Source organism: Cyprinus carpio, chromosome B17 (genome assembly GCF_018340385.1).
Source record: "Cyprinus carpio isolate SPL01 chromosome B17, ASM1834038v1, whole genome shotgun sequence".
Classification (NCBI taxonomy): Eukaryota; Metazoa; Chordata; class Actinopteri; order Cypriniformes; family Cyprinidae; genus Cyprinus; species Cyprinus carpio.
Genome location: NC_056613.1, coordinates 27,386,598 through 27,399,742, shown reverse-complemented (window position 1 = coordinate 27,399,742; position 13,145 = coordinate 27,386,598). Strand labels below are relative to the sequence as shown.

Here is a 13,145-nt window from a genome sequence, read left to right as displayed (position 1 = left end):
AATCCTACTGGTGTTAGGTTTCTCGTCCCTGGACACGCTGAATATTAAATCTAAAACTGGAACAGAACTGTTGCACAATCAAGTGCGCCTGAATGCACAGACTTTGAAGCTGCAATGGCGATTCTTTGAAATATTTCTGTAGTGTTATGTAGGTTAGCCAGCAGACTTGTATGTGTCAACAAAGCTCTGCTCGAAAATATGTTTTTGGTCATTGCTGCTCTACGAAGGAAATAGATTTAAGAGATTTCATTTCCATTTGTATGTATATTAAATCAAATCAGCTGATGACAGACATGTCTGTTGTGAGACGACTGAATTTGATTTATCGGAATATCAGATTTACACATGGATGATAACCATAGAAAGACAGACAGACATATATAGAGATTCTGACCTGGCTTCCCTCCTTTTGAACTGTTCTGTTTGTTCTCTTTGTACACCAGCTGCTTAATCCACAATGTTGGAGCTGTGATCTCTGTGTAAAACACAACATAACATTGATTTGCACTTGTATATCAGTCATATCCATAAATGCAAGACTCGTATGTTGCTGTTGTTGTTGTTGTGTTGCTTATTTTTGCATGGGGTCCAAACTTACCGTCACCTTCTGGGACAACATGCGTCTCCATGGTTGGTGTGGGCTTAGAGCCATCATCTGGATTGAGGGTGAGAAAGAAACGGAAAGAGACTACCATTATTGAGGTTAATACAATCTACTCTCCACAACTGTTGAATGATTGGGATTTGCACATGGCCCGGCCAATAGCACAGAAAATAAAGTGGGTGAGGGATAGAAGATACAAAGCAAGGAAATACAAGTGAGAAAACACAGATAAATTACAGTGTTCATCCACTCAGCAACACACACACACACACACACACACACACACACACACACACACACACACACACACACACACACACACACACACACACACACATCTATCAGAATGCATAAATTAGCTTTCACATACATACTGCTTAGATAAATGGTAATTCAAAAGTATAAATGGCAATAGTAGATTATTTTACACTCAAAAGTTGTCATGATAATTGAGAAATGTCAAATGTCCTACAGTACTTACCCACTTATGCTCTATTGCATTCTGGCCGATTTCCTTGTGGCTCACAGCATTGTAGGCCCTGGCAGTAGAGGGGCCAAAGCCACAGTACTAAAGCCACAATAAGGTGGCAGTAAAACCAGTTCATAGAATACATGTAGTTCACTGAACTGAATTACAGTCAATGTGACAACAATTTTTCCCTGTCCACTGTTTACATTTAAAATCAATGTTTATATGTTCTGATGCAGCGGTAATATGATCTCTCTGTTAAAAGCTATTTTTAAAGGGGTCATATGATATTGCTAAAAAATTATTTTGTGTATTTGGTTTAAGGTTAAAAAACACATTATTTTCCACATAGTGTACATTATTGTTTCTCCTTTCTGAAACGGGTGTAGATTATTGTTTTTAATTTCTGGGTGTGTTCTGATTGGCCAGCTATTCAGTGCAACTTAACCTCTGATTTCTAGTTGTGTCCTCTTTTGGAAGACCAAACAAAGTAGTTTTGCTTTCACAACGAAACACACAGCGTTTCCACGACATGCCGGCAGCGGCAACAACAATACTACAGCGAGAATCAAAGTTACGCATTCTTTCTTTACGTGAACATGAGGGCAGTATTCTGCAAATCTTTCACACAGTGATGTAGAGATGTGGGGGCATGTTAAATGAGGCATTTTAGGAAGGCGTGGACGAGTCTTAACTTTTAAATAGAATATCTCTTTGGGTTTGAGATTTTAGTCTTTGCAACTTTAGGCATCTTATCTATTCATGAACAGCTTGTAACACTCCAAGGAGAAAAGAAAACTTGAAATCGCATCATATGACCTCTTTAAAGATATTTTCACATCTAAGTCAGAGAATTTGTTCTGTCATTAAGAGCAACACTGACAGCCACTCAATCATTTCTATAAGAAAATTGTACACCTTAAATCAAACCAACCAACTTCAATTATTATTATTATTATTCAATTATATTACCTTCCTGAGGTAATTCAAATCCTATTCCTCTCAGCGGTCTTATTGAGGTGAATATATGTCTTACTCTCAGCGTGAAGCGAACAGTAACATTTAAAAAACGTGAAGTACAGTCTCACTGTTTTTTTTTGCTCTGATAAGGGCGTTTACCCGCTGCAAGCTTCACGTGGACGATTATAATAACAATAGTGCACTCGGCGCATGGGCGTGGTCACATTAGGTATAATGAAGGGAGACGTGAAAGACTGGACATCGCGTTGTTTTCATGTAGATTACTTTATCACAGAATATTTGTTTTCTATAAGACTTGATCAGTTTAAAAGTAGACATGTCAAGCTTTCTATAGATCTCTCTCATGTCTCTGTGTTGAGTATTTGCTGAGTTACAGTTCATTTTAATGACGCGTTTCTAAATGAATATCACGCAGAACCAATGCGGCAGACAGCGCACCCTGTTTGTTTTCTTTATTTTATAAATGCACAAAGTTTTGTTGTTATTATGTGTGTTTACAAATAAAAGTAAACGCTTTACAGATTCGTTTGAAGTATTGCTCTTATCTATACGATCAAAACTGAAAGTGTAAGTTATCAGGAGAATTTGCCACAAAATGTGTATCCGCGTTAGTCGACTCCAGAGGGTTAAAAATTTATAATGAATTAAAAAAAAAATCAAAAAATCAAATTATGCTACCATCTGTTTTAATGGGAGGTAGCAAAATCAGACAGGGTAGCACAAATCGTCAGAACACCGGTTTTCTGTAGAGTTTAGCTCCAACTTACCTCAACACACCTGCCTGGAAGATTCAAGTATTCATAGCAAGTTCTTGATTAGCTAGTTCAGGTGTGTTTGATTAGGGCTGGAGCTAAACTCTGCAGGACACTGGCTCTGCCAAGTTTGGTGACCCCTACTTTAGAGGATAGTTCCATCACTGAGAAATGTTTCAAAATATGTTCTTTTGCATTCTGCAGAAAACAAGAAATTAATACAGGTTTGGAAAAACATGAGGGTAAATAAATCATTATATAATTGTAACTTTTGTGGGTTGAACGATCCCTTTAATGTTACAACATCACCAATTAAATGATGTTATATAGTATATAGCTATCTAACAAGTAACCTAGCTAGCCTCCACTTGCCTGTAAACAAAAAGGAAGAAGAAATCTTACAATGATTTCACAGTCAGTTATTTACAGTTAAACTACACTAACTAACTACATGTGCTTTTATAGCTTTGAAGCCTAAAATAGAATAATGATAAGATTCTTTACCTTTAACAACCTCACAACTCATTGTAGGTATTTGTCAAAAGGTTTATAGTTCTGTTTTGACAACTCTTTGAGAGTTTAGCATGGTAATATACATGGCAATGTTAATGTGTTTGGTCTTGGCGGAATAGATCTGCTACACGGCAGCTGCTAAGTACGGAGAGTACGGAGACTTGCTGCTGCCAGTACATCCACAGACATGCTGTTGTGAGCATGTAAGAAATACTGCTGCTGCACATGTAACATCCATAAAATAACCCCCATTTATAACATCCATGAAATCACCCCATTGCAGATCTATACAGGTGGAGCTGGGGAAGGTGGAGGGTTTCTAAAGCATGCTGCAACTCCTACAGCAAGCACTATAGCTAAGTATTTGAATGTTAAGCAGCAAGCTCATTGGCTGCTGATACAAAAAGAACCAATGAGTTAGACCTAGAGTTTCATGACAGAACTTTGTATTCATTGCTAAAAAGCAATCATGCTATCAAAAGTGTGAATGGCATTTTTAATCCTAAACCCTACAGTGAATTTTTGAGACTCACATAGAGTGGCACACAACCACCGTCCACCTGCTGGTGACATAAACATCTGTTGCACACGCACTTTGTCTTGAGTGCAGCCCAGTGCAGAAAAGGTGAAATAAGATCTGAAAAGAACACAGGCAAACTCCATACCAAAACCCTATCTAACATTCCCAACACAACCTTCTCCCACCCCTGCGATACTAACCTAAACATACTCTCAAACCCCTATACACAACCCTCGGGGCCTGTAAATGACAATCTGGCTTTCCTGAGTTAGGGCCCACAAAAGTAGGTGCCTGCCATCGCTGCTGTTAACATCTATATTAGCTGTTTGAGATTTCACTGCTGTAACAGAGACTGCTGGGGCTTTGGCAAAGCCCAGCCTTTGATGTGTGCTAAGTTCTTACGCTGGCTGTTAAACGGAACAACTGGAATAGGTTTTCATCCTTTACGGTCCTTAGAGAAACTTAAGTCTGAAGTAAAAGCTTGACAGAAAGTTGAGTCAGACTCAGGCCAATGAACATATCAGAGAAATATGAGGCAACAGTTGACGTCTTTTTGAATGTGTGGACACATTTAATCTTACATAAATAAAATGAGGCAAGAAACACAACATTTAGTAATAGTGCAGTTTAATATCCTGATTTGTTAGCTTTCAATATCTCTCATACATAAGCACACACACTCACAATTCTGCAAAATTCAACTCACCTTTTCTGCCAGAGCTATGAGGTCCTGGTGGCTTATCGGTTACTGACCCTTTGAAGAGAGAGCAGAATGTTTACTCAACTTTAGCAATGCATTACAGTAACCACTTCACTTTGGGAGAACAGGTTAAAATATGTACAACTTGCATTTGTAGGAACACAGCATGCACTAGAAAAGTCATACAAAATATTACAAAATGCTAGTGATAATCTTATCTTACACATATAAGAGAAACAGGAATCAGTTCAAGAACAAACAAATAAAAGACCCTCAAAAAATCCAACAGACCACTCCGAAAGCACATTTTCACTGCTGAAAATGTTGAAATGTTATTATCTAGAAATTAAGTTTCCTGTAATGTCAACCCCATGTTATTCCAGGTGTTGAGTGCATTTATTTATAGGAGATAAAAAAAACAACAAAAAAAAAACCAGATATACATATATATAAACCACACACACACACAAGGAAAAAATGGTGTGCAATGCTACATATTTTATTTAGGTAGTGATAATCACCACAAAAATGGTTACAATTATTTACATCTATTATTCATATCTCATTATTATTATGAATTATATTATTAATGTTATTGTTCTTGGCAATAGTACTGTAGACACACCTTCCTGCAGAATATAGTTCCAACCTTGTTCTAACACACTAGTCTTTAAGCAATTATTTTGAGCATTTCTGTTGTAATTGTACTACAATATGGTTTTCATGATTTCATGACAAGTCCCCTGTGTAGACATCAGTGTAGATATTTATGATAAGGTTTTGTGTTTAATTTGGGCTGAAACAAAATTCTGCAGCAAGACATATCTTCAGGATTGAGTATCCATGAATAAAACACACTTTAGTGTGACACAAAAAGATAAAATGCATTGAGGAGGGGGGCGTTATGTACAAACAATCAACAATCACATTGATCCAAGTACGTGCAAATGCTCAGGATTAAAGGCATGCATAAATTCAAGATTAGATAGTCATACCAATTAAAATGCTGGATAGAAAGACAACGTTGTACAAAAGGGCTATTTGGAATGAAATTTACTACCTGACAATCCACTTGTCCCAGCATGAGTTCCCATAAATTCACGGAAGTTTCCTGCAAACGTGTGCAAGACATTTCACTTAATTGGTGATTCATGGGATTCACTCATTTCTGGGACAGGACTGGTCCATCTTTTGAACATTCATGAGATGCAGAACACTGAGCCAAGGCTGAAGCCAAAGAATTCATTTGGGTGTGATGTTATTGCAAAACACCACTGGTTGACACTTCAATAGAAATCATTTACTTTTAAATGATACAACATTAAAATTGCAAAGCAGAATCTTATGCAGGACAACAAGCAGCAGGGAGAAAATCATTAAACAAGTATTAGACAGTATAAACAGCTTAAAGCTGATAAAGTTTAGATATTGGAATACTTTCAATAATTCCAGCTAAAATGTGCAGAGACGACTATACTGTAAGCCTTTCATTAATTGACACACTCAAGATGGAAATCTAACATACTTCGCAGTGCTCTGTAAAATCTGCAAATTTTGAAAACTAGTATGTTTAAAAATGCTAAATCATTTATTTTGGGGGAATTTTGGTTATATACCTGAAATAAGGTCTGTGGTGAACACAAGCTCAATATATCTTTACATTTTATTCTATGGCAAAATACATGAGTAATGCCCCATTTAATTTAAAGTTTTACTTAATTTGGTTGCTGAAAGTGGTTGCTAACAAGTGGTTAATTGGGAATGCAGGGACATTAAAGGGTTAGTTCACCCAAAAAGGAAAATTCTGTCATTAATTACTCACACTCATGTCGTTTCAAACCCATTAGGCCTTGTTCATCTCCAGAACACAAATTAAGATTTTTTTGATTAAAGCTTTCCGACCCTGCACAGATAACAACATACCTACCATGATCAAGGCACAGAAAGGTCGTAAGGACATCATTAAAATAGTCCATGTGACATCAGTGGTTCAACCGTAATTTTATGAAACTACAGTAATATTTTTTGTGTGTAAACTCTCTGCTTCATATTCATGACAGTACCATGATGAGGAATGCATGCGTCGAAGACTGACATGGAAGACAAGAAATTGTTGGATAATGTGTTTATTTTTGTTTTCTTTGCGCATAAGAAGTATTCTCATAGCTTCATAAAATTATGGTTGAACCACTGATGTCACATGGACTGTTTTAACGATGTCCTTACTACCTTTCTGGGTCTTGAACATGGTAGTTGTGTTGCTGTCTATGTAGGGTCAGAAAGCTCTCAGATTTCATCAAAAATATCTTAATTTGTGTTTTGAAGATGAAAGAAGGTCTTCAGAAGTTTCATTTTTGGGTGAACTATCCCTTTAAAAATCATCAAGATGAAAAGATAAACTCATCTAATCACTTCTGCAATGTTTAAAACTGCATTCTTGCAAACTATTCTAACTCAAGCTTTCAGGAAAGACTGGAAGAGTTGTCAAAAAATCTATACAATAGAATGTTTGGGAAATCTCTTTGGAAACCTGTTTAGTAATTACATTTTGCAATTCTGTTTGGTTCCACTAGTGGTGCAGAAATGGAAAAAATGGTTAAAAAAAAAAACCTGACAAGTGACAGCTGGACGGCCCATCCAGAAATCTAGGTGAAATGTAGCATCAAAGTTAGGTAAGCACAAGAATGGCATGTAATCATAAAATGCCAAGACACACAAGAGAGAAAAAAAAACTACAACCAGGTGCTCCAATCATAATGTAATTCAGTTCTGGCAGGAGATGGTGGTGTTATCTCCAACAGAACAATCATGGCCATTAGAGCAAAGTGTTGCCATTCATTTAAGAAGAGAAAAGCTCCCTCATTCCAACCCTCCGCTGAAAGCAGTTATACAATGAAGAGAGAATGAGAAAGCAATGATGGAGAAGAAGGAAAAAATGGTTGAGAATGAAACTGATGAAGACAGAGACTGATTGAGTGTGCATTTGGAAAGAGACAGAAAGAGAGAAAAGCAGAAATGCAGAACCCGTAAAGTAGAGAGAAAAATGGATGAACTTTCGGAGTCAGCCCAAGTCCTCCAGGATATTATCCATCACCTCTTGGTTCCATGCACAAACACAGTAGAAGTAAACTAAACAGAGTGGTGGCTAGAGTTTAACATCACGCTGACTCCATCAAAACAAAGAGCACAATTTAAATCAAACAAAGTCTAATGGCTTTGAAAGTGATGGACTACAGGCACAACTTCTTGACCGAGGCACCTGATGGTTTAGCGGTTCTGCTTTTCAGCACGACCTAAACACAAAGCGATAATCCAAGCAAACAGTCTAGAGATACTATCTGCATACATACAGTACCTGAACACACTGGCGTTTTGTTCTGGACAGAAGAGCCGCTGACTGGCTTGCCATCTGTCGTCACGCACCAGCAGTATCCTGTGAGGGTGTGACATTGGACCTGTAGGAGATACAGACGGATAGAGGTGAGAGGAAATTCCAGTAACCGCTCTTGTATCTCCTGGACGACCCACACAAAATGTCCCGGCGCTTGCGCTGGGGGAATACAATTATTCAGAGTGAAAAATGTCTCTCATAAACGATGAGGCATTAAAAGCTTAGGCGGACTGGATGATCGCTGTTTAACAAAGTACGGCACAGGTGAAATAGAGGCTGCGAGTCTATAAATGCGATTTAATGTACACTTTCCATTCAAATTCCCTATACGGCCATACTGATGAGAAACACAGGGAAGTGCGATTTTTTTGGAGGCTGGGGAAGATATTGGAAGGCTAATTTGTTCACTAGGTAGGTTTGCTTAAGGATTTGTCGATGTCAGAAACAACACATAAAGTGCAGTGGTCTGGAACTTTGACAGACCTGGGCAAATGTTCCATCGTCATTGCATTCTGGGATGAAAATTGATTCCTGTGGCCTCTTGGCCTGTTCCAGAGCCTGAATCCTCTCAGTCTGACATTTCGTCTGGCCCGCTTCTGCAATATAGATACAAATATGTCTAATTACACACACTTGACGTTCACAATATTTGCTATAATACGGACACTTTTAGTACATAAGGCTAGGGAATATCAATGGGAATGCAATGGATTTGATTCTGAGAGAACTTTAAGTAAAATATACATTGAATTCATTGTGTTGCATAAATGCATAAATTGAATTATACATAAGGGAAAATCATGGGAAAATCCACATACAATAAGACACTAAACACACTCCCACACTTTTCCCATACTTTTTGACCAGTGAACTCCATTGACCTTTCCAGTTGCTCATTATTACAGGATATGTATTTTGAATGGCCTACAAAAAAAATCATTTCACAGACATTTGACTCACAGATACCTACTATATTTTAGATCTGAACAACTAGAAAAAAAGTTGATGGAAATTACCATGCCATTTCCATTACCTTTTAAAGATATTATTAATGTACATTCCAGACTTGAAAATCACCATTTTAAAATAGCCTGCTATTTCCATGACTGCTGAAATCCTGAAAACAATTAACATAAGCATTACTGAAGATAGGATTATTGGAAAATTCATCGCATTAAACAGCCCTCGAAAGAAACCTCATCACTTGCGGTAAGAAATGCATCATGAAGATTCTTAATCTTGAAACGTCTACGGATGGAAAATATGAAGTTCGAAATGTCAAAGCTGGGTGTCGTGTTCCAGCATGTAAGCACTTGGTCGTTTTTGTATGAAAACAAAGTATTTAGTCATTCTAAGACAAATAAACAACACTTAGAAGTTGGACCTCAGTGCTGGGCTGCACCCAAGATGTGGGAAGCCTAAAAACCACATAATCATTTTCACACTTTTGTCTTTTAAGCCATTCACAGTTAAGTCCTCAAATGCATAGACTTTTCAGTATACTTTCAAATACACGTAAGGATATGAACTCAGACAGACGTAAGCATATTAAGTACACAAAGAGACAACTTGCAAATCTGCCCTGCATGTCTGAAAGCAGATGCGCTCAAATCATCCATGATGCAGAAATAAGAAACACCTGTTGAATCTGTAAAGTCTGTGACCAATTGGCTGAGAGAGGCAGGTGGGCTAACCCCCCCATTCATTTTTATTTTCAACACGGTTTTGCTGAAGAGATTTTTGGTCTGTATATAAACTTTACATTCAGTAAATAATAATTCTTTAACCAAAGTTTCTGTTCAGCTGTATGCAACCTGAATTATCTAAAAATGGTGACAACAACTATCATTCCTGGCAAAGACGGAGCGTGTGTAAGGCTAGGCAAAGCTTAGCCTTCCCCTGGCCACAGATACGAAATTAACAGGGGCTTAGGACTAAAATGCCCCTGCTCAATTAAACAATTTACATTATGGCTATCGCGAATAAAATGAAAATGAAACGAAATGTGTCGATTGTAGCAATTAATTTAGATCTGCTCATGGCATCATATTTCTTTTTACAAGTTTTTTTACAACGTTGCGCATTATAACCAATCTCACAATATTCTGTTGACTTTATGAATGCAGTGGCCAATCAGAGTCCTTCAGATTAGTCATCGCTGTAACACTGGAGTTTTGTTCAGTCAGTGCGAGCACTTACTGACTCAATTCTACACTCTCGCATATTCTCTCATCATTAACAGCAATGTGCAGATGTACATACAATGTGGTAAGAGATAAATTTCACAGTGTAGGAAGCTTCATTGATTATAACAGGTGAAATTCTGTGATTAATCATTAATTCACCGTTCACAAAGGCGGGCATGCTGTTCCAAACCTGTAATACCTTTGTTCATCTTTGGAAGACAAATTAAGATATTTTTTGATGAAATCCGAAAGCTTTTTGACCTTAGACAGCGACCACGTTCAAGGCCCATAAAGGTAGAAAGGGCATAATTAAAATAGTCGATGTGACATCAGTGGTTCAACCTTAATTTTATGAAGCTACAAGATTACTTTTTTTTGCGAAAAAACAAACAACAACAAAAAAAAAACTATTCTTACTTTTCCATGTCAGTCTATGACATGTGTTCATGAGAGTACCACAGTGTATTTAATGACAGAATTTTCATTTTTGGGTGAACTATTCCATTAAATACAAATTCAGTCATATTAAAAACACTTTACATGACACCCATATCTGGTGCTTGCCTAAAACAACGGGTTTATGATGTGTGTAGTTAATAGCTTGCACGAACATTAGGCTTCTTTTAGCCTTATCCTGGAGTTGGTTCACCCACCACCTATGATTACTGGCACTTTTAATAGGCTACCTTTAGCCTTATCCTGGAGTTGGTTGATGATGCAGGCTGACCTTGACTTAAAGCCAGTCAATCTGTCTTTGAGCATGCGAACATGGGCTGCAAAAACTTACATGCATACCAGTGGGCATACGCGCTTCCTCGGTAGTCCTTGGTAGTCTCTAATGCTCCGGGGACTGTACTGTATGTTTTCTTTTGGCTTTATCGTGGAGTTGTGTGTTCTTCTGTCTTGATTTGAGATCGGCCACCTTTATGCCAACACATGAATGACAAAACTGTGTCCCAATTCGGACAGAAATAAAGGTGTGAAAAGAGAGGCCAAAACTGAGAGTGCAGTTTTAACAAATTAATCTAAAAGTTAAAAGTGTAAATAAAAACTTTTATACAAAGAAGTGAATAGTACTTTTTCAAAAATGTTTAAAGGGGTCATATAATGCTGCTAAAAATAACATTATTTTGTGTATTTGGTGTAACGTACGGAGCCCCGCACATGACATGCAAGAAAAAATAAATAAATTGTGCGCACGATTTACTAATTAGTTCCCTCAGTGTACTAAAACGTGCACACGATCATTATTGCGTTCCCTCAATTTGCTAAATCGTGTGCATGATTTAGCAAATCGAGGGAACAAATTAGTAAATCGTGTGCACAATTTATAAATCGAGTGAACGTAATAGTACATCGAGGGAACACAATAGTAATCATGTGCACGTTTTAGTACATTGAGGGAATGAATTAGTAAATCATGCGCACAATTTAGCCTACTATTTTTTTCCTGCATGCCATGTGCGGGGCTCCGTAGTAATGAAATGTGTTTATGCGGTTTAAGGTTCAAAAATTTTCCACATACTGTACATTATTGTTTCTCCTCTATGCCCCGCCTTCTGAAACGCATCGATTTTTACAAGGCTCCTTGGTCTGAAAAGCAAGGTGTGCTGTGATTGGCCAGCTATCCAGTGCATTGTGATTGGCCGAATACCTCAAGGTTGAGACAGAAATGTTACGGCCCTTAACATATTGTGATGCCTTGTCCGGCCGGAGCAACGAGACATAAATATTAAAACCCATTATAAAGGTGATATAATGATTTCTAGTCATGTCCTCTTTTGGAAGGCCAAACAAAGTAGTTTTGCTTTTTCAAGGAAACAGCGCCACACACCGCGGCCTTGAGTGAGCCGCGGCCGGCTTGAGTGAGCAGCGGTGGGCAGGCTTGAGAACAGCGCGGCTGGTGGATTCTACGACCCCGGGCTTGACTCCGCTTTGTCCACGGTGAAAGGATCAGCTCCAGGCATGACGAAGCGGATATCGTCCTCTTTTGGAAGGCCAAACAAAGTAGTTTCGCTTTCACAACCAAAAACAAAGAATCTATATCTATATCTATATATAAGTTAAATAACAGCAGTTACTTTTTTCCCATTTATTGACTGACAGTTCTCCTGTCCCCATGTTGAAGCAGTCGCAGGGTGCAAAGTTGGAAGAATCTTGTGTGTGTATGTAGTTTTTCATACCTTTCATACCTGTCAGCTCTTTGACCTCTGAAACAAGTGTGGGCGCAGGAAGAGGCTGATCTATCCTCATCCAGTTTTTACCTGAAATTGGAAAATAAATAAAGAAATAAAAACATATCACTTAACACAACTACTCAAAGAACGGACAAGTTTACAGTAACCTACGGAAAAGTACCTAGGTGATCTAGTACTTCCAGCACATCCGATGAACACTTTACTATCCCATGAGGCCATGAGAGAGGAGTCATGAATGCCACGATATTGATAATGTCACATGGCAATGCCAACATGGATTACATTAATACTACACACATGCAATCTACATAGAATGATCGAAGAAGTTCTTTATTACATATAATACCCAGTCAATCAGTATGTGATTATGAAGGAAACAAAGTTTCTTTCAGGATTAGTTTTCTTGACAGGAATGAAAATTAAGGCTGTGAGGTATAGAGGTACATTGTTTTAAATAGACTGTACACTTCTTAAAGGGATAGTTAACCAAAACATATCTCAAGTTGTTCCATTGCCTGAACTATCCCTGTTTCAAAATGCATGTGATAATAAGGCTTGTTTTCATATAATACATTTCTTTTTCAGAAATTCTCACCCAACAATGTCTGATGTCCACTGACCTCTGCATCTGCCCCTGTGGGCGAGAGTGAGTGTGTGGTCCTTGCATTTCGCCCTCTCCAGGTCACAGATGGTATCATAACTGCGTTCATCTGACCCACACACAGGCTTGCCGTTACTCCTGGAGCACGCAGGGGAACATGGGCTCCCTCTATCCCCTATAAGCCACTGCACACACGTACACATATATAAAGTATATTAAAGAGAGCACTG

The 13,145-nt window shown here is 38.1% G+C and overlaps 1 protein-coding gene across 8 annotated transcripts in view; it reads right to left on the bottom strand.

The window, feature by feature from the left end:
- Window positions 1–13,145, bottom strand: part of LOC109087477 (SPARC-related modular calcium-binding protein 1-like) — a 55,070-nt gene that overhangs the window by 27,769 nt on the left and 14,156 nt on the right. For 4 of the 8 annotated variants that reach the window (XM_042742964.1, XM_042742966.1, XM_042742963.1 and 1 more), the window contains exons 2-9: window positions 12,935–13,100; window positions 12,300–12,380; window positions 8,414–8,526; window positions 7,895–7,994; window positions 5,600–5,650; window positions 4,546–4,593; window positions 599–688; window positions 395–475 (exon numbers count right to left, since the gene is read on the bottom strand). In XM_042742964.1, coding sequence (XP_042598898.1) covers window positions 395–475; window positions 599–688; window positions 4,546–4,593; window positions 5,600–5,650; window positions 7,895–7,994; window positions 8,414–8,526; window positions 12,300–12,380; window positions 12,935–13,100 — 730 coding nt within the window. The remainder of the gene's footprint in view (window positions 1–394; window positions 476–598; window positions 689–4,545; window positions 4,594–5,599; window positions 5,651–7,894; window positions 7,995–8,413; window positions 8,527–12,299; window positions 12,381–12,934; window positions 13,101–13,145) is intronic. The other 4 variants (XM_042742967.1, XM_042742968.1, XM_042742969.1 and 1 more) reach the window with 4 other exon arrangements.